Below are 19,044 nucleotides of genomic sequence, written 5' to 3' on the forward strand. Positions count from 1 at the left end.
GAAAGTTGTTTCCAATTAACTGACTTGTTGATGAATTCAATCAACTTTTCTTTACACAAAAAATAAAACTATCTAATTCCACCTTATTTGGATTTAGACTGCTAAACTCACTTTGCTTCAGGTTTTTGATGAAGGCTAATCGTCCTTCAACAAGATTCCAAGTTCTGAAAGACAAGAAGAGATAATATGCATTCTGGTTAAAAACAGCACAGCGAAACTGAAGTCTGAAATGCTGACATAAGGCACCCTAAGGAAGCTTTTAAGCATCTCTGTGCATTTTTCTGCCTTCTTATTGCAAGAGAAAATGATGAGTTCATATATCGCTTGCAAAGTATAAAGTTGAATTTGTGTTATTTATTTTCTAAACCATCATTTGCAATACAGAGCCTAAAAGGAGCCCAATAACAATTTGTGGTGTTAAAATAGAATTTTATGTCTTTAAAAAAGATATCTACAGCAACATGGACACATTCCTAGTGAAAAAATTAGTTTTCTCACACTAAACAAAACCTTGACAGTTTCCAGAAGGTTAAGCAAATTGTGTTCCAAAATGCAAATATATTTATACATCTGCAAGTGACTTGTAAAGAGTCAGAGCTCACAAAAAGAAGGTATGAACAGCAGGAAGTATTCTTAAAAGACTTTAAAATATTGCTGGTACTTAGAACTTCATAAGACAAACCAATGGATCTTTGAACCGTTTGATGACAAATATGTTTTGCCAGTGTTTCATGGCTGAGTCCCAACATGGAATTGTTGCTTATAATACCTTACTAAGAGTTACTGAATTATGATTCTCCACATTCCTTTATTAGTTTTGACTCACCTTAATGTTTTATCTGTTCCAACTGACAAAGCTAATTTCCCAGAAGGATGAATAGAAAGAGATGTCACCTGTCCCCTGATAAAAACAAAACATTAGCCACATGTATTATTGTATTATTTACAAGGAAAGTAAACATGAAAATGTACGTGAATATGCAGATTTAAGAAACTCACTTATGTGCCTTAATGGATTTCAGACATTCCCATCTCTTTGTATTCCAGATACAAATGAGTCCATCTTCAGCCCCACTCAATAGATGTGCAGTACCATAGAACTCCAAACAAGTTATTGTCCCTAGAAATACAAACCAGAGCTATTAACAATGTTGTACAAACCAAACAGTTATTGCACAGAGAACAGTGTCCTAGTTAGAACAGCTGGGTCCAGTTCATCACTGGATGGGTGTAACCCAAAACTGTGTATTCTATAGCCTTCCATGCCATTTCCCAGAAACTGCTATCAATAGACCATTTACACCTTCTGCCCAGAGCAGCCTGACTCCTCAGGCATTAAACTAGGTGTTAAGAGGCCTTTGAGATAGGAGGATGCTCCTGTCCTCACACATTGTGGAACTCCCCACCCTGAGGGAAGTACTGGGCATTCCTGCCTGAACTGGAGGATATATAATCTTGGAGTCTTGGAACTTTTTTAACCACTTGTGGGTTCCAGAGGAAGACTGCAGATCACCGCTCTCAACCAAACTGCAGACCACCACTCTCGACTGGACTGCAACCACCACTTTTCAACCAGACTGCAACCACCACTTTTCAACCAGACTGCAACAGCACTCTCACCAACAGGTTTTTCCCCTCTCCTTTTGGACTCAGGGGGTCCAACAAACACCACTCTGGTCATGCCCCAAGGTGCTGCGTTATACATTTGGGTTTTGTGGGTTAAAACCAATTGTTTGTCTGTATAATCATACTTATTGTATTATTTTATTAAATTGTTATTCTGACTTATAATCTCTCTTCTGAGTTGAGTTCGTTTCCCCTGCTGGTTTACTTTTAAACCAGCACACACAGGAATTAACAGAAAAGCATCTTCCATCAAAACATGCCAGCTACTACCCTACCCTTGGGAAAATCTAAATTATTTCCTAAGTATTTCTTCACAAAACTCTGAAATTTTCTTGTTATATTCACATATAACACATACATTATGTGCTCTATCAGCCACCCTTTAGCCATACATGTCTGAACTCCGCCTGGTCTTTTCTCTGACACAGCAGTACTCAAACATTGTGGCACGGATGACAGAGGGCTCCTATCAGCGATAAGGAATGCTCCCATGTCAAAGCCCTGTTGCTACCGACACACAGCTGAATCTACTGCACATACTGTGTCCCATAAGCACCAGATTCATCATACAGGAGTTAAATGCAGGTACTGTGCTGAGTCAAACTCCAGGTTCTTCTTAGCTCATCAGGACTGAGCTATAAATGACCCAAACAGGTTTATTTGGACAGCCATTAACTGGTGACTGTACCAATTATATAGACAAAGGGTGCACCTTCAGCAAGTTTGCAGATGACAGCAAGCTGAGCAGGGAAGGATGGGATGCCATCCAGAGGAACCTGGACAAGCTCAAGAAGTGGGCCCATGGGAATCTCATGAGATTCCACGAAGCACAGGGAAAGCCCTGGTATCAATACAAGCTGGGGGATGAACAGATCATAGAGCAGCCCTGCTGAGAGATACTTGGGCGTGCTGGTGGATGAGAGGCGGGACATGAGCCAGCAATGTGTGCTTCCAACCCAGAAAGCCAATTGTATCCTGGGCTGCATCAAAAGCAGCATGGTCAGCAGGTTGAGGGAGGGGATTCTGTCCCTTTACTCTGCTCAGCTGAGACCCCACCTGGAGTGCTGCATTCAGCTCTGGGATCCCAACAAGCAAGTCCAGAGGAGGGCCATGAAGATGACTAGAGAGATGGAACACCTCTCCTGTGAGGAAAGGCTGAGAGGATGGGGATTGTTCCGCTGGGAGAAGAGAAGGCTGCAGGAAGACCTTATTTAGGCCTTCCAACACTTGAAGGGGACTTGTAAGAAAAACAGGGACAAACTTTTTAGCAGGGCCTGTTGTGACAGGACAAGGAGTAACAGTTTTAAATTGAAGAGGGTCAGTTCAGATTAGATATAATGAAAAAGTGTTTTTACAAGGAGGGCAGTGATACACTGAAACAGTTTGCCCAGACAGATGATCCATGCTCCAGCCCTGGAAACCTTCAAGGCCAAGTTGGTCGGGGCTCTGAGTGACTGTATCTGGTTGAAGATGTCCCTGCTCAATGCAAGGGAGTTGGACTAGATGACCGTTAAAAGGTACCTTCCAATCCAAACTATTCCATGATTCTATGATGTACTTTTACAGCTGTAATTCAGCCAGCACAGACAGTGGGAAGTGTACCACATTAACTCATCTGGCAGCAGCAGCCTGCTCTCACATATGTAACTTTCCTGATAGAAGAAAAATGGCACAAGCCATTTGTGGGTCATAACTTTTTAAACAGTTAAAACTAAAAACAGTTGTAAGAAGCAACTATATTTGTGGTAGCACTAATATCCAAAATAATTTTTTTACTTTTATGCTCAAAAGTTTACCTTGTTTGTATCATCATACCATCATGGCTGCAGCACCACCACTATTAGAGTCATTAAAAAAACAATCAGTTTTCTTCTCTGGTGAGGGCTGGCTTTTCAGCTACAATTTTATACCATTAATGCTTTTTACAAAGAAATGCTCCCTTACCATTGTGCTGTAGCAGCGCCCCATGCTCTATCTTCTTTTTCATGTCATAGATTTGGATTGTCTCATCTCTGCTCCCAGTGACCACATATCTGTTATTCACTGCTACTGCTGACAATGAGGCAGAGTGGGCATGATGTGTAAAATCAGGGACGATTGTCCAGGACTGTAAATGAAATGTAAAACAAACAGGTATTTATGAAGCTTGCCATCATAAGCTTCCACTTCATCGTCCTGTAATTTTATTTTGTAAAAGAAAAACCTGAAAAAGTATATGTGTAAAAATCAGAATCAGAGAATCGATTAGGTTGGAAAACACCACTGAGATCATCGAGCCCAACCTATGACCAACAGACCATGGCACTAAGTGCCACGTCCAGTCTTTCTTTAAACACCTCCAGGGATGGTGACTCTACCACCTCCTTGGCAGTCCATTCCAACGTCTAATCACCCTTCCTGTGAAGAAATTCTTCCTGATGTCCAACATAAACTTCCCCTAGTGCAGCTTAAGACTGTGTCCTCTCATCCTGCTGCTAGTTGCCTGGGAGTAGAAGACGGACCCCACTTGGCTACAACCTCCTTTCAGGTAGTTGTAGAGAGTGATAACGTCACCCCCGAGCCTCCTTTTCTCCAGGCTAAACAATCCCAGCTCCCTCAGCTACTCAAGATCAGACCTGTGCTCCGGACCCTTCACCAGCTCCTTGCCCATCTGTGCACTTGCTCCAGCACCTCGGTGTATTTCCTGAACTGAGGGGCCCAGAACTGGACACAGTACTCGAGGTGTGGCTGTGTACTTGTACACCAGTGCCAAGTACAGGGGGAGGAATTACACATAAGCATAATGGGATCTTATTGAGTTAATGTGCTGTTAGGAGATTAGTCTAAAGGATTTAAGCGTGCAAGCCGCCCCTTGTAATCAGTGCCGTGCTTAGACGAAGCTGCCGGTGAAAAAGCGTCTGCACAGAGACAAATCTCATGGCCGAGGGAGGCGGATCCTTTCGTTTTCCATCACGGCAGGCTGGAGACACGCCTTCCACCTGGCACCAGCCCCCAGACCACGTCCCATCCATCCCCTGCGCAGCTCTTCCTCCTCACCCCCGCGTAGAGAGAAGCGGCCCCGCACCGCGGCCCCCCTCACCCACGCGGCTTCCCGCAGCCCGGGGGAGGCTTCGCGCAGCTCCTGGGAACCCTCTGGGGCAGCGAGGGGGCCGAGCCTGGCGGGAGAGGCCGCGGGACAGGCCGCCCCGCCCCCGCAGGGCGCTTTAAGAGCCCCGGCGGCGCCCAGAACCGCGGCCGCGGACGGGCTAGACGGTGAGTACAGGGGAGCGATCTCGGGGGGGCGGACGGGCGTGCGCGCGCGGCCATTTCCCCTCCATATTTCCCCATATATTTCCTCCCTTCCCCCCCCCCTCGTTCTTCCCTCTCTTTCTCTGGAGGTGTTCCAGGCCAGGCTGGATGGGGCTCTGAGCAACCTGGTCTCGTGGAAGGCGTCCCGGCCCATGGCAGGGGGGTTTGGAACCTGACGATCCCTGCCAACGCAAACCATTCTGTGATTCTATGCGCCATCCTCCTCTCTCTCCCCACCCCCCTCCCCATTTCCCCCGTTTACCTGCCCGGGCCGCGTGGCGAACCCCAGCAGCACCTGCTCGTAGCACCCCGCCACCAGCTCCATCCGCCGCCGCTCGGCGCCGCCCCGGGGTTCCTGCTGGCTCTTCCGCCCGCCCGCCGCGCTGCCTGCGCCGCTCCGCGCTGGCTCGGCGTGTGGCGTCCCCGGCGGCGCTCGCTCCCCTCGGGTGAGGAGGAGAATCCCGCGGGAGCTGCCGCGGAGCGGGAAGCGCCGCAGGGAAGGGCGCGGGGTCAGGCTGCGCGCGGGGCAGCCCGCGCGGGGGGGCCTCGCGGGGCGGAAGCGGCGCTGGCGCGGGCGGTGATGGCGGCGGGGAGGACGAGAGGCGTTAGTGCCGGGATCGGGAGGGGAGGGGGGGAGCGGTGACCGGCACCGGGGGCTGGTGGGGAGGAAAAGGGGCGCGAACCGATCTTCTGGGACCGAAGGAGGAGGGGAGGGGCGGTCAGACCTTTCCCTTCCCCCGGGGCCGCAGGGCCGCCGCCTCCTCCCTCAGGGCGTGTGGGGCGGGGAGGCCCCGGCGGCGCTTGGGCCGAGGCACCAGAGAACCGGCTCCCCCACCGTCTTCCTAGTGCTGGGCCCGCTGGCTTTTATTTTTGTATTGTCGGGTGATTTTACGGTTGTTTTTTTTTTTTTTTTTTCCAATTCGATTTCTTACCGCGTAGCACAATGAGCGGGAAGCGCGGCCGCGGCGCCAGTGTGGCCGCTTGCGGAGGGCCGCGGCCGGGCGGGGCGCACTTGTGGTCGGGCTCTTCCCGTCGTGCCGAGTGGCTCAGTTAGAGAAATGCGTCACGGCTCGGGCCTGGGCCCGGCCGGGGTCACTGCGCCGGCCCTGGGGGCTACGGGAGCTTCCCCAACCCCCCTGCTCTGACCCAGCGCTCGTGTGAGCGAAATTAGTGCCGTAGGAAGGGGGCGGCTTGGCCGCTGCCCGGGTGAGCGGTGTTCGCACCGATACTGCCTGTTGGTAGCTTCTCCCGCTTTTTTGCGTGTATAAACACAATAATGAAAAGAACCTTTGGAATACAATAAAAAACTGCTATGATATGTGTGTGTAATCCAGCTGAGGATCTGTTTGAATTCTGCAGGCTGAAGCTGCCCAACTGCCTAAATGAAAGCTAGCTACAGTTAAGACAGATGTTAAAAAAAAAATAAAATGTTTATACATGCTGTTTTAACTGCTTTTAAAATGTTTTTATTTCATAGTGAAAAGATCAAGGGGTGACAGTCAAGATTGGATGAGGAAGAGGACAAACAGTGTTGCTTAAAAGTTGGTGAGAAGCAGTTGCATCACTTGCCTCCTGACAGCCTTTTACAACAAGACTGCTTTATTGTGTGTGCTCGTCTTCTGCCAGATCTGCATGAGTGAAAAGCAGTAAGTTTAACAGAAGTTACTGTGCAGCCGAGAATTTGAAAATTAATTATTTCAGTGTTAGGTTGTGGAGAAGTTCATAGTTCCTCTTAATAGAAAGTACTGTTTCAGTTAGAGGAACATTGATCTGTGGAAATTTGTATTAATAATGACCATCTTTAACAGAAAGACGCTGCTGCTGCTAATTATAATGAACACAGTTACTTTTAGTAAGTGTATTCTCAATTTACCATATGCTAACCTTACTGGGACTAGACCGTATTTTAAGGGCTTGTTTGTACTTGACGGTTTCATTGCCTCCAGAATGGCTGTGGGGATAAAGTCCATAGTTATTTTGAATAGCACCATGCATGGATGGTCTAATTATGGTTTGTGGCTATCCTGTGTCAGGTTAGCCTAATCCACTTTCAGAAGCAGTGCTCTGAACTGGTCCCCTCTGTGGGCAAGCCTTTAAGGCATTATGGACGCTCCCTGTTTATTGCATTATGTGAATGTGGATTTGATCAGCTAGGATGTAAAAGATTGCATAAATTCTTGCATGGAAATAGAAATTAGAACTTCAGCAATCAAGCATCTGCATAAAAGGAGCAACACTGGATATAAAAAAAATCAGCAGTGGTGAATAAACAGCTGTGTGTGGAAGTAAATGTAGAATATTTTACAAATGAAGCTTGGTTTTGCACTGATTTATTTTTGTTAGATGACTAGGGGAAAAAGCTTAAAGAAAGGATATTGGAATCAACAAAGATTCATACCTTTTCAGGAAAGTGTGTCCAGTGGTGTAATGGTAGCAGTAAAAGGTCATTTATTGGCTAACTCGCTGGTAGTGAGTGAAATGTGTAAATGAAAAAGGCAAAAGAGAGAAAACAGTCCTAAGGAAAGGTGCAGAGAAAGATCACGTTTATCTGTACTGTGCACTCATCCCACTTTTATTTCTATTATTTAGCGCACAGGAAGTATCACTGCTTGTTTTCAGCTGTGTAGTTTGTGATGCAAGTAAATGAACTCTTAATTTGGCTAAAAGGGGAAGAAACCCTGGGGACTTTTGCAAAACATACTGAAGCCTTGTATCTTGTTGCCTTGTTTTAACTATTCTAGGATCTTCTGAATTACTAGGTTATTGTGTGTAGGTATTTCAGAATTAAGGGTAAGGTATAGGTGACTTAAAAGTTCTCTGTAACTTTCTAGTGCTTTGGACAGTGGGAAGGCTTTGTGGTGTATTGCAGTTTAAGACAGTGAAGATTACTTCTAATCATAATCCCATTGGCCATATATCCTTTTCACACCCATTGCTTTAGCAGTGACAAGTCAGAACTTAAAAAATTAAGTTCCGACTTAATATCATTCAAAGGATGCAGAGGGGTGAACATATTTGGAAGTAATTAATCTCAGGGATAAAATTCTTCATCTTTTTCATCCCCTGTTCTTTTTCCAGCTGAAGGAGTGAACTGAATCTGTGCAGCCATACTGTTTGAGAAAGACAGAAGACAGTTTGAACCATGGCAAGCCAGGTAAGATCATGTGGTCAGAAATACAGGCTTGCAGTGCCTAAATGGATTCCAGAACCATACTCAGAATTCCTAGTAAATGTAAAGCTGAAATAGCTAGCTTGCTCTGAGTTGGGTGTTCTTTTAGTCCTGTGATTTCTTCCGGCAACGTGGTAATTGGTGGCTGTCCTCTGGACACTTAATTGTGTCAACTGAAGCAGATTGGGGGCATAACATAAAGTTTCACAGTTTGGATTATTTGAGTGTGAGTTCTTCTGAAGGACCTTGCGTGTAACACTCTCTATATAAGATACGTGTAGAGGTGTTATAGAGGAAGAACGATAAAGCCTGCGTAAGTAAAAGCTGTGGAACATCATTCTCATTTTTGGAAGTCCTTGTTCTTCAGAATCTTGAGAGGGAGGCAACCTGTCTTAATATGGCTGTTTCCTCTCCTTTTTTTTTTTGTGCAGTTACCCCACTCACTTCCTTTTTGAACTGTGGTTTTTGGGGTTTTAGTTTTTTCTCTTTTTTTCCTTTTTTTTTTTTTTTTTTGGTAAGAGGCACTTTTTTATGCCTCTTCCTTCCTGGCCTTGCGTCTGGGTTCACGTTTTCCCTCAGCCAAGCTGGTGCCTGTTCCTGGTCTGCTTTCTCCTTACATTTCATTCATTGGCCTCTTGTCGTTGTTCCTGGCCTGGGAGAGTGACTCACTGCTGGGTAGTAAGGAGAGGCATCTCACAGAAGAAGAATTCCTAGGTGAGGGGAAGATAGGGACAGCGGAGATCCCTTTTGGAAGAGTGACGATTTCCCTGCCTCCTCATCAGTCAGACTGTGCTGCAGCAGGATTTTTTGCGTCCTGGAGCTCAAGTGGAACACAGTCCAGTCCTGAAGCTAATTAACATTTAGGATTGGCCAGCATCAAAGGGCTATCTGCTTTTTCCCTAATTCCCAGAGGAAGCTGTCAATCCTTTAGCCAGCTTGACAAGTCAGGGGAATATGGCTGTTCATACAATCCTTTGGCTCTGTTATTTTTGCCAGGCGTTTTCCCCAGAGGCTGCTTTCCCTCATGGGAGGCGGAGGGAGAAATGGGACCCCAGGCTTCTTTCAAGGGCAAGGTGAATATGGGGAAATCACCTGTGGTGATGGGGAGTGGGAGGGAGGAATGTAAATGAGGCTAAAAACTATAAAGGTGATTTTTTTTCTCCCTACAGGACTTGATGGCGAAAAAAAGAGAATGTCTCCAGGCATACAGCTGGTGGAGAACACCACAGAAGAAACGGAAGAAAAAGAACAAAATAAAACCAGGAAGAATAGAGTTTGTCCCTAGTAGTACTAATACGACCAGGTAAAGACCTTTAGAATGGAGAAGCCTCACCTGTTTAAATTGATGAGGACTAGTGAATGCCATCACTTATTTTTAAAATCCTGAAATGGCACACCTAGTGCCTATACTATAAGTATTGCTTATGGAATTGTATTACCAGTAGAATATTCAGGATTTTTTTCTAGTTTGTCTCTCTCATAATCACTTAAAGTGGTGGCAAAATAGTCATAGCTCTTTTGAATCATGGCTGTAACTTAATAGTTTTTCGTGGTGTTTTTGGGTGCCCTGCCCTTCAGACAGCAAATATTACTTTTTAAAACCCACTTCTAAAAAGTTTTTTTAATAAATATGGGTCTTTGTTAAAATGCTTTCTCTTGCAAAAGTGGTAGAATGGACATTCTACCGTAGTAGTGATGGCATTGCAGTTCTGTACATTGCTCAGCAGAGTTCTGCAGTCTGTTCGTATTTTTGTCTCTGTATTTGTTCAGTGATAACTGCTTGTATGTTGGGTACTTTAATACTGCGGTGAGCTATGTTAGTCTCAAACTTGACCGTGGTTCTCTTTTACCTTTTTAAAGACCAGATTATTCAATATTTGTTGGGGAGCTTACTCCAGAAGTGGATGATTTCCAGCTTTATGACTATTTCCTAAAGAGGTACCCCTCATGTATTGACTGCAAAATAGCAACAGACCTGCTGGGATATTCCAGGTAACATCTGAAAATGTTTAAATGGTGTCACTATGTTTGCTTCTATAAGTAATATATAAGAACCTGCATCAGAACTGTTTCTCCATTTTCTTTGGAGGCAGGAAGAGAGAGATTAGCCTTTGGCATTATTTTTTTAACAGCATAGATCTGTGTATTTCTCAAACTTTATGGTTAGTTTAAGCAGTTAATGTGATAAGCTTCTATTCAGCCGTATGAATATCTACATGAAGCTAGACAGTGGGAGAAGGGGGACCTCTGCATGGACATGTGCACTGCTGTGCCTATCTACAGCAGTGTGTCCACTTAGTCATCTGCAGTACTGAAGACAAGCTAATTCCCTTTTTACGTGTAAAGAAAACTGTAAGGCCTGGCAAATCTTAGGGGGTTGGGAGACCCAACTTCCAATATTAGTAAATTAAGCTTAGTGGAAGTTACACTGGCCAGACAGTGAGTCAAGCAGGGATGAGCAAGTTTGCTGTTCAGACAACTCTGGCTGTAATGGACTAATTCAAAATAACTTGAAAAAAAGGAAAAAGGAAATCTGAAAAAGCTAATTTAAAAAGAATGTTAGAGATGTACAGCAGTAGGAGTGGTTTTAATACTAAGAGGTAAATGACCTGCTGTAAGTGCAGAAATATGGAATCTGGTTACTTAACTATTTAAAACATTGTTTTGCTGGCTTTCAGCAAGGTACATCTTAACGCTGTCAACAAGCTTTTTGCTTCTGGCCCAAGTTTTTAATTTTGTAAAAGCATCTTCTGTGCATGTGCACGTGCCAGAGAGGTTGCTTAGGTAATGAAAGCTATAGTAGCTACTACTTTCTGTTTTCATGAAGACAGAAATTGCATTCATTAGCTTTGTAACTGTTATGAATACTAGAATTTGTTTTCTCCCTTTTGAAAATTGTAGAGGGTATGCCTTTGTCAGATTTGGTGAGCAAGGTGATCAGATGAGGGCACTGCAAGACTGCCAGAATGCACCAGGTCTGGGGGGAAAACGAATCCGGCTGAGCATAGGAATTTCTAAAAGGTAACAAATGAGTTGTGCATTGATACAGTAATTCTGAATAATCGGATTCTTTTAGCTCTGCCTTTGTAAAGACTGTGGCCCCTGCTATAATGGCTGTACACACGATGCAGTCTACAAAACCAAAATCACAGAAGCATTATGTTTGGACTACGTGGATTCATCAACCTCTTTCAGTATTTCTGGGGGAATCCAACTCCTGAGTCTAGCCAGATTGTATAACTTGGGCTTAGCTGTTGTAACCAGCCTTAATTCTTACACTAGTGAAGCTGAACGCATTTGTAAATATTTTTTGGGTTTGGGTCTGAAGAAGGTAGAAGGGACAACAAGTGTTTGGTTTTTATGCTAGGAAGCTTTTCTTCTAGACGTTTCCCCCTAGTTTAGGCAAGCTAGTATGTTGCTAGTTTTAAAGTAGGCTGGCAGAGGAAGAAACTCCTTAGTGGAAAAATACAGAATATAGAGGGGAAGAAGCCAAAGGAGATGTTGCTTGAACAATTTATTTAGGATACTGTTCTTTACTTTTCAAGTAATCAGAGCAGTAGGAAATTCTAAAGTTGATTGGTTTCGAGAGGGTTTTTTATTCTGCCAGCACAGTTCTCTCAGTTATTTAAGACAATTCAGTTGGAGTCTTGATACCAAATTTCATAAACTTTGACCCAGAATACAGACAAATATATAGAACTTCAAATAAAACAATTTCAGTATATATTCATGAGGGTAGTTTGTGTGTTCTGTTGGAAGACTAAAAATAACAGCTTCTGTTTCTTTTTACCCTGGATAATTTTGCTAATGTTGCCTTGTTGCTTTGGAACAGAAATGCTCTTACCCAAGAGAGCATTGTCCAGAATTGCATTGACTAAATTGCTTTGAAAATAAGAAGAGGTCCCAAAGAAACAGGTTTTCTCACATTTGCTATCCAGATAAATATTAGCAGCATTTTCAGATTTTTCTTTCCTACAGAGATGGATGTAGGAGAGAAGTTGAAAGCAGAAGACTTTGAGACATTATGTAATCATTTGTTTACCAAGTAGTAACACAGTAGAATACCTATGTATTAGAATGTATTAGCTTCACAGTAATGAAAAAAATGTGGGTATTAAAATAAACATCGCTAATCTATACCTGTTTCTAAATGGCTGAGATGCTAGCTCTCCTAGCATCAAAATATCTAGCTATCAGAGTAGTTTGTCACTAAGTCACTTACATTGGAAACTCTATTTCTGAGCTCCTTCAGTTTGTGTTCTTGGCAAAAAACCTTGATCTGAATTTTCTGTAGCGAAGTGGAGATACAGAGAAATTTGACTCTGCAAACAGGAGTTTTGCTTGCACTGAAACAGTGAAGAAATGTCTGAGCATAGGGGATTTCTTGGAGTGTGCAGCTGGCTTATCTGAATGTTTTTTATGTAGCGTATCTGTGTTAGTACAGACAGTACTTTTGCAGTGATACTTGTTAGTGTGTGAAGTTTTCCCTGAGGAAAAATCTGCTTAGGAAAGAGAAAGTAGTGAAAACTAATTGCCTGGCCCTTTGGTCTTGAGAACCAATGAGTTTTGTCATATTCCTGCTGCTGCAGCTTCATTCTGGATAATGGCAGTGCTGACTTAACCTAACAGCTATGCTTTGTCAACTGCCCATGGACTAAAAATTGAGTAGGTGAAGGGTAGGCATGGTAAATTGGCAGGCAGTGTCAGATGCTCCTCTGAAACAGATAATCTGACTTCACCTCTTGTTTCTGGAAATAACAAGATTTAGTATTAACCAAATAAAAGACAGAAGGGCTAATTAAGATTTTAAATCTTTAAAGCATCTTTAAAAGTGTCTTTAAAGCAGTGGTACGTTATAAAGGTCTGTGGTCTTAATAAATGATTTTTTATCAGCAGCTTGCTTAAATGGATACTAAAAGTACTCAAACTGATTACAGATAAATGTAATTGAGTTAATCCATGGAAATAATTACTTTTGGCATTGCTGAAGGTGAGAGTATTTGCTTCTGTATAAACATGAGACACTGTGCTGTGACTTAAAACTGTTGCTTAGGCAACTATTTAGAAAAGCTTCCTTTTAAACTTGGAAGCCAGTAAATTATGGCAAATTGTTTAACTTCAGCAGTGGGTTTACAGTTTGTTGTTCTCAAACTCTAACTGTATATAACTTCTCATGTTTCAGACTGAAAGCAGAATTCCAGCGGTACCAGTCATACAACTACAATGATTATTACCAAGATTATCAGAACTACTACTCACAGTGGAATTATGATCCTTATGCTGACTACAACTACAGCTCCTATACTCCCTATGATAGCATGCAAGCTGTCGGAGAATGCTCTTTAGGAGATGCTGTTATGGCTCCAGCTGTGTTTGAGGTAAAGATACTACACACTTGATTAAAAAATCACAAATAACAAGTTGTATAAATTGTGTAAGTCAGAGCAAAAAAGTCCTAAAAAATTAAATCGTGTTCAGCTTAGTGTGGAGGTTATATTAGCAGACATCATTGAGAGGTATATTTGATTTAAGTGCTTCAGTAGTGCATCTATGGAATTAGATATTTATACACCACTATTTGTTCATATATGCAAGATAACAGTTCTGAAGCATAATTGTGTAGGCTTTCGTCCTATTTTTGATATACTTTCCTTGAAGAAAATTAAAGAATTACTGTAACATGATCTTATCTGAATTAGTTTATCAATTGCAACTTCTAAAAGTCCTTTCCAAGCTGAACTTATACTATGGTTTTCTAAACAAAGAAACAAATGACCCCCAAACCTAAACAAACCAACAAAACCCCCCAAAGCACTAAAAACCAACAACAAACACCCTGCAAAAAAACCCTCCCCAACAAACACCACCTCCCCCTGCTTATTCTGTAGTTGTGGGAGGAGGAAATGGTTTGGAAGTACAAAATTATTTTGGATTTGTGATGCTTTCTGAAATGGATTGAATAAATTTTATTTATTTTTTTTTTAGGAAGCTTCAGCTATGACTGAAATCAACGATGACCTAATAACTGAAGGTAATGATAATTCTATCACTGCAAATTAAATTTAGCCATGCTTCTGCCCTTTAACAATACAAGCCAACGACTATTGGATGAAGAATGTTTTTGAATTTCAGCTGATGTAGTAGGATCCTGTATGGGTTATAGCGTAGAGGAGGTAGGATTTTAAAGCAAATAGTGTACACCATGTCAAGTAGAATGGGACATTGTCAACAATAATTCACAGTAGGTGTCTTTAACTTTTGCCTTCATTCTCCTTCCAAAATGACCTATTAGAGGATTTACCATATCTTTGTATAAATTCTGCTAAAATCATTGTATCTTAAACTCATTAATAGGCAAAAGCTTGGTTTTCCAAAACCTGAGATAAAAGCTTATGTTGCAGATCTTAAATGGAGGATTCAACTTGCACTTAAGTTCTGTAGAAGATCTTTGTTTGGCCTGGAAGGTTTGTAGACAGTTCCTCACAGAGAGACATCTTGTGTTAGCATTCAGAAATTTTATCCTGCCTAACATATATTGTGGTAGAAATTATTTAAATGGATTTTGGTAGATTATCAGGCTTAATTATCCTTAAATCTGCACTTTATATTGAAATAGCAGTATGGTCCTAGCATTCTAATAACACATATTCCAAAGGAAGCTGGACTTGTTAGGTTTGTTGAAATTCTAGGTGAATAAACATCTTATTACATTTACTATTAAATATATTAGATTTGGCTAAAATACATTTTATGAGGCATTTACTTCAGGTTTTTGTGTGCAACCTTTCCAAGATCTGATACTTGTACTTACCAGTCTTTTATTTTCAGATCCACAGCTGTACTTGGATGTTGATGAAATGAACAGACAATTCATGGAGACAAGTGAAGAACTCTATGATGCCCTCATGAATTGTCACTGGCAACCTCTGGATACGGTCACTTCTGACATCCCCTCTGCTATTTAAGTGTCTTATATAGCATGACCGTTATGACCAAGGTGCTAAAACTACATTTCTTCTACATTACTCTAGATCATAAGTTTTAAAGCACAATGATAGATTGGGTTTTTTTGCTATGCTTTTGACAGTTTCTGTAATCTTTTTTTTTTTTTTTTTGTTCATCACTTGGAGCATCTTGAAATCATGTAAATATTCTAGAAATGTAAAGAGTTCAATGGGGTCTAAAGATAGACTTGCCTGTGTAAATAAAATTTTGTTTCTGCAAACCTGCCAGCAAGGGATTTTACTTACATGTGTGAAACACATTCTCTTCTGGCTTGTTGAATTTAGCTGGAGGCAGTAGGGGTATTTCACCAGTCTTTGGTATGGGCAGCAGGACTAGCAAGAACTAGTTCTCACATACTTCCAAGTTACCTAGGCAATCTTTTACAAGCTCTTAACACACTTTATCTGTACAGTTTTAACATACAGAAGGGCAAACTTTCAGCTGCCATAGCTGCAAACATTCCAAAGACTAAGGATGATACCTACTGATAATTCTATTTCTGCCATTCTTGTTAGTCTTCTCAACTGATGCTGTACAGCAAAGAAACTGGTGTAACATAATATGTGTTCTTAAACCTGAAAATCCTTGGAGAAGACTTCGGTTTAAAGGAGGAAGAATAACCCATCAGGAGTTATAGTATCCTAGCTAGTAACAACTCTTCAACTAAGTTGCATCCTATCCTAAACATCTGTTACTTGTTCAGTCTTCATGCTCGAAGGTTTCATAGTGATGAGGTTATAAGTCTTAGTAGGATGACAGTGTTCAGTATTCAAATGAGATTAGGGGAGATGGCAATGAAGAATGTTCTGCTTTAAGATAGCAACTTCTGAGTGGCTTCCTCTAAACTTAATATCTGGCAGAGTATAAAGTGTTTTCCAGGCATAGGGACAACTTAAGCTCCTGTGTATGCAAAAGTATTTACTGCTTAATGTATGCAATAAAATAAATTTAGGCTGAAAACAGAAGAATACTCTTTGAAGAGAAAAAGGTAGAAATCATCAGATAGCTAATAGCCATGAAAGCTACTAAAGCTAGTCAAGTAGGTAATGATACCTCCTTTAGGGTACTGCCATGTGTGTTTTGGGAGCAATCTAAACCAGAATTGCTAGAATGGCAGACAGGAATGAAGTCCTCTGGCTTTTTTTTTTTTTTTTTAAATGACTTAATTACATTAAAGTGGTCACAACCTATATGCTGTTCTTAAATGTGAAACTAATTCTGCATTGCAGAGTGATGACTTGGCACAGGAAGTCCCTTCTAGCTGCTCACCAGAATCTCCATATTTCCTCTTCACAGTTTAATTTCAGCTACATTTCTTTTTCAAAGTTCTGCCCATGAAATGCAGATGCTCTAAACTAGAAAAGGGTTTTAGAGTGCTATAGGAAGTTCATTCTTCCTGGATTTTNTGTAGAGAGAAAACAAAAAAATTCATTTAGACAGGGAGTGTACTATCACAGTTTTAGCAACTGTTTCCCTGGTTTGAAGAGAACTCGTTATGTTGTGGCTGTAAAGTAGGCTTTCTTAGGTGAAGGCTTCCCCTGTGTGAACTGGTCAGTTCTTGGAGGATGATAGTAGGGAGATTATTGATGGGAATGTGACAGAAAGTGGAATAAATGAAGCAAAGAGAATCTGGATGGGAAAGGGAGTACTTGTGTGCATATGTAGAATTGTTTCAGGGGACTGCAGAAGCAGGGGAGGGACTTAAGATAGTAGATGCAGGCCCCTTGAATTTGGATAGGAGCATTAAAGCTTCGCAACTACACTGGATTTGATACCACTTCAGTTGTAGTGCATAGCTGTGGTACTTGAGCTTGGTACTAAAAAGATGTTGCTAAGCAAAGGATTTCGTATCTAGCAAGCGCTATCATCACAAGCAACGAGACAGCTTCCGGGTCTGTGCCTGGGTTATATCCTGCTTTGAAGTGCATATCCTGCTTTGCATAGCATTGCATAACACCATAATGAAGTTGCAGCAAGTAATTTGTGGAAACCTTTTATTGTGTTTCCAGTTAAAAATGTGATGCTAAAGATGTAAGTCGGCTTGGCAGAACTACTATGGAGTATCTGCTGATTTTTAGTATTTGGGAGGTTGACCTGTGTGTGAACTATGTAATGAGGGGCCCATGTAGTGGTGTGATTTCGCTTAGCATATAAACCTCAAAGTCAGTCTGTAGCCACCACATTTATGCAGATTTTACATGTTAACAAGGTCTTTATGCTTTGCATTAGAGACTGTTTTCAGATATGCATGCACCTTCTGTTCTGGCCTGTAAAGTATCCATATAGGGAAAATACTGTTATGAAATGTACTGAAAGAGGTTGTTTGGGCCATTAATTCTGCACACGTGAGAAATGTTGGGGAATATATTTTCTTCCAGTCAACATACCAGAAGAGAGAGGTGAGGAAGGGAGTCTGCTGGTTGCAGCCCATGGGATGGATACCTGTTCTGAAGTAGCTCTCTGACTTTGTTTTCTGTCTCCCAAGCTTTACTAGCCTATCCTGCTTTCCAGTTAGGAGTGCATATACGGGATCAAGCACGTGTAGAGCACGTTCTTTACTGTAAAGGCATACTGAAAAAACTTCTTTCTGCATGGGTGTAAGCCCAAATTCAGGAAAAAGTGAGCACACTGGAACTGTTAGAGTGCATTGCTGAGACTTTTAAGTGAGGAAACTTACAGCTCTGGTACTGCCTGCATTAGCTAGCTTACACGAAGACCTGAATGTGTACATAATACAGATGCCTGATATCAGTTCTACAACGATCTGATTGCAGTAGAAACATAAAAAAAAATATTGGAAGCAGTGTTTTCAACACCACACTATTTCACTTTGTCCAGTTGTGTTTTGTCTGTCTGTTTTACCTAGCTGAAATATTGTGGGTTGGTTTTTTTAAAAAAAAAAGTCTGATGAAGGTTTTTTTAGTTTTGGAAGGATATTTAGTGTTGGTTTTATGAACTCTTTATTGTACCTGGCTGTGATAGATAGTGCCTTTACCTAAAACCTGCTAATTTCTTGAAGAAGAGTAATGCTTTTGTTTTCTATCACTTCTCTGAACAGAAAAGCTTTAGTACCATGGTTTGAGGGGCTATTGATCCTGCAGTCAGTGAACAGGGAGAAAAACAGGCTAAAAAAGGCAAAGAGTACTTAAAAGGCTACAAAAAGGTTCAATGGTACTTAAGCCCTGAATGTTTCTTTTTGCAGGGATGCTCTTGGACCAACAGCTTCTTTCTAGCGCTACCTCAAATTAACTTGCAGATATAACTCACAGGGAAGATTGATCATAAGGTGATGATCACTATCATTCTGCTGGAGATATATATATATTTGCCTTTTGTTTTGTCTCATTTTTAATGACATTTATTTAATTTCAGTGACTCATGTCAATAGACTTTGTTTGACTACATCGACAAGTATTTCTGAGTCATGAGTTTCATTAAAGGCATGTCACCATATGAAAATTGTTCTAAATAAGTAAAATGGAAGTAAAATAAGTAAATAAAGAAGCACTTGAATTTACAGAGCAAATGTAGTGTAGCTGCCTTTGACACATACTTGGAAGAGAATATCGCGATTACAGCTTACCTTATATACTTAGCATTGCACACATCAGAAAGAGGGAAACTTGTTTGAGTTTTGCCCAGCTCCTACATGTCCAGCACAGGAGGGAGTTTAGTCAGTTCCCCACACAGGTACCACTTTAGAAGCCGGTATTGTTACTAATGAGCGTCTGTTACCAAAGGGCACTGTTTATACCCCTTTGGAAATCCTGCTCTTCCCATAATGGGAATGCATTATGATACCCTTCCTTCCTCTCCCTAAAGTTCAAAGTTACCATGCTGCTTGGTTCCTGGAGAGAGCTACAAATCCAGGCTACAGTACTTTTATTTATTTATTTATTTTGATGATTATATTGATGATTATCTTGAGATATGTATTGTAGAAACAGTGTCATCCT

At 41.7% G+C, this 19,044-nt stretch overlaps 2 protein-coding genes across 6 annotated transcripts; one reads left to right on the top strand and one right to left on the bottom strand.

Moving 5' to 3' along the window:
• Positions 1-40: 40 nt before the first annotated feature.
• PAK1IP1 (PAK1 interacting protein 1) lies at positions 41-5,522 on the bottom strand. The gene is made up of 5 exons (XM_017808570.1): positions 5,177-5,522; positions 3,571-3,733; positions 1,000-1,120; positions 827-901; positions 41-164 (listed from the first exon to the last, which is right to left on the bottom strand). Exons 1-5 carry the CDS (start codon positions 5,237-5,239, stop codon positions 41-43), a joined length of 546 nt encoding a protein of 181 aa, XP_017664059.1. The 5' UTR covers positions 5,240-5,522.
• On the top strand, positions 4,781-18,614 carry LOC108494245 (tRNA selenocysteine 1-associated protein 1-like). Of its 5 annotated transcripts, XM_017808564.1 has the most exons (11): positions 5,466-5,518; positions 6,392-6,560; positions 7,993-8,068; positions 9,080-9,156; positions 9,253-9,386; positions 9,944-10,075; positions 10,985-11,104; positions 13,266-13,461; positions 14,069-14,114; positions 14,912-15,080; positions 18,291-18,614. In XM_017808564.1, exons 4-10 carry the CDS (start codon positions 9,127-9,129, stop codon positions 15,046-15,048), a joined length of 795 nt encoding a protein of 264 aa, XP_017664053.1. In that variant the 5' UTR covers positions 5,466-5,518; positions 6,392-6,560; positions 7,993-8,068; positions 9,080-9,126; the 3' UTR covers positions 15,049-15,080; positions 18,291-18,614. The 5 variants fall into 5 exon arrangements, with proteins under 5 accessions (XP_017664054.1, XP_017664053.1, XP_017664057.1 ...); XM_017808565.1 differs by lacking the exons at positions 5,466-5,518; positions 18,291-18,614 and adding an exon at positions 4,781-4,878 and having other exon boundaries at positions 14,912-17,990; XM_017808568.1 differs by lacking the exons at positions 10,985-11,104; positions 18,291-18,614 and having other exon boundaries at positions 14,912-17,990.
• Positions 18,615-19,044: the final 430 nt, after the last annotated feature.

This window comes from Lepidothrix coronata, unplaced genomic scaffold (assembly GCF_001604755.1).
Source record: "Lepidothrix coronata isolate B3197 unplaced genomic scaffold, Lepidothrix_coronata-1.0 Scaffold23, whole genome shotgun sequence".
Classification (NCBI taxonomy): Eukaryota; Metazoa; Chordata; class Aves; order Passeriformes; family Pipridae; genus Lepidothrix; species Lepidothrix coronata.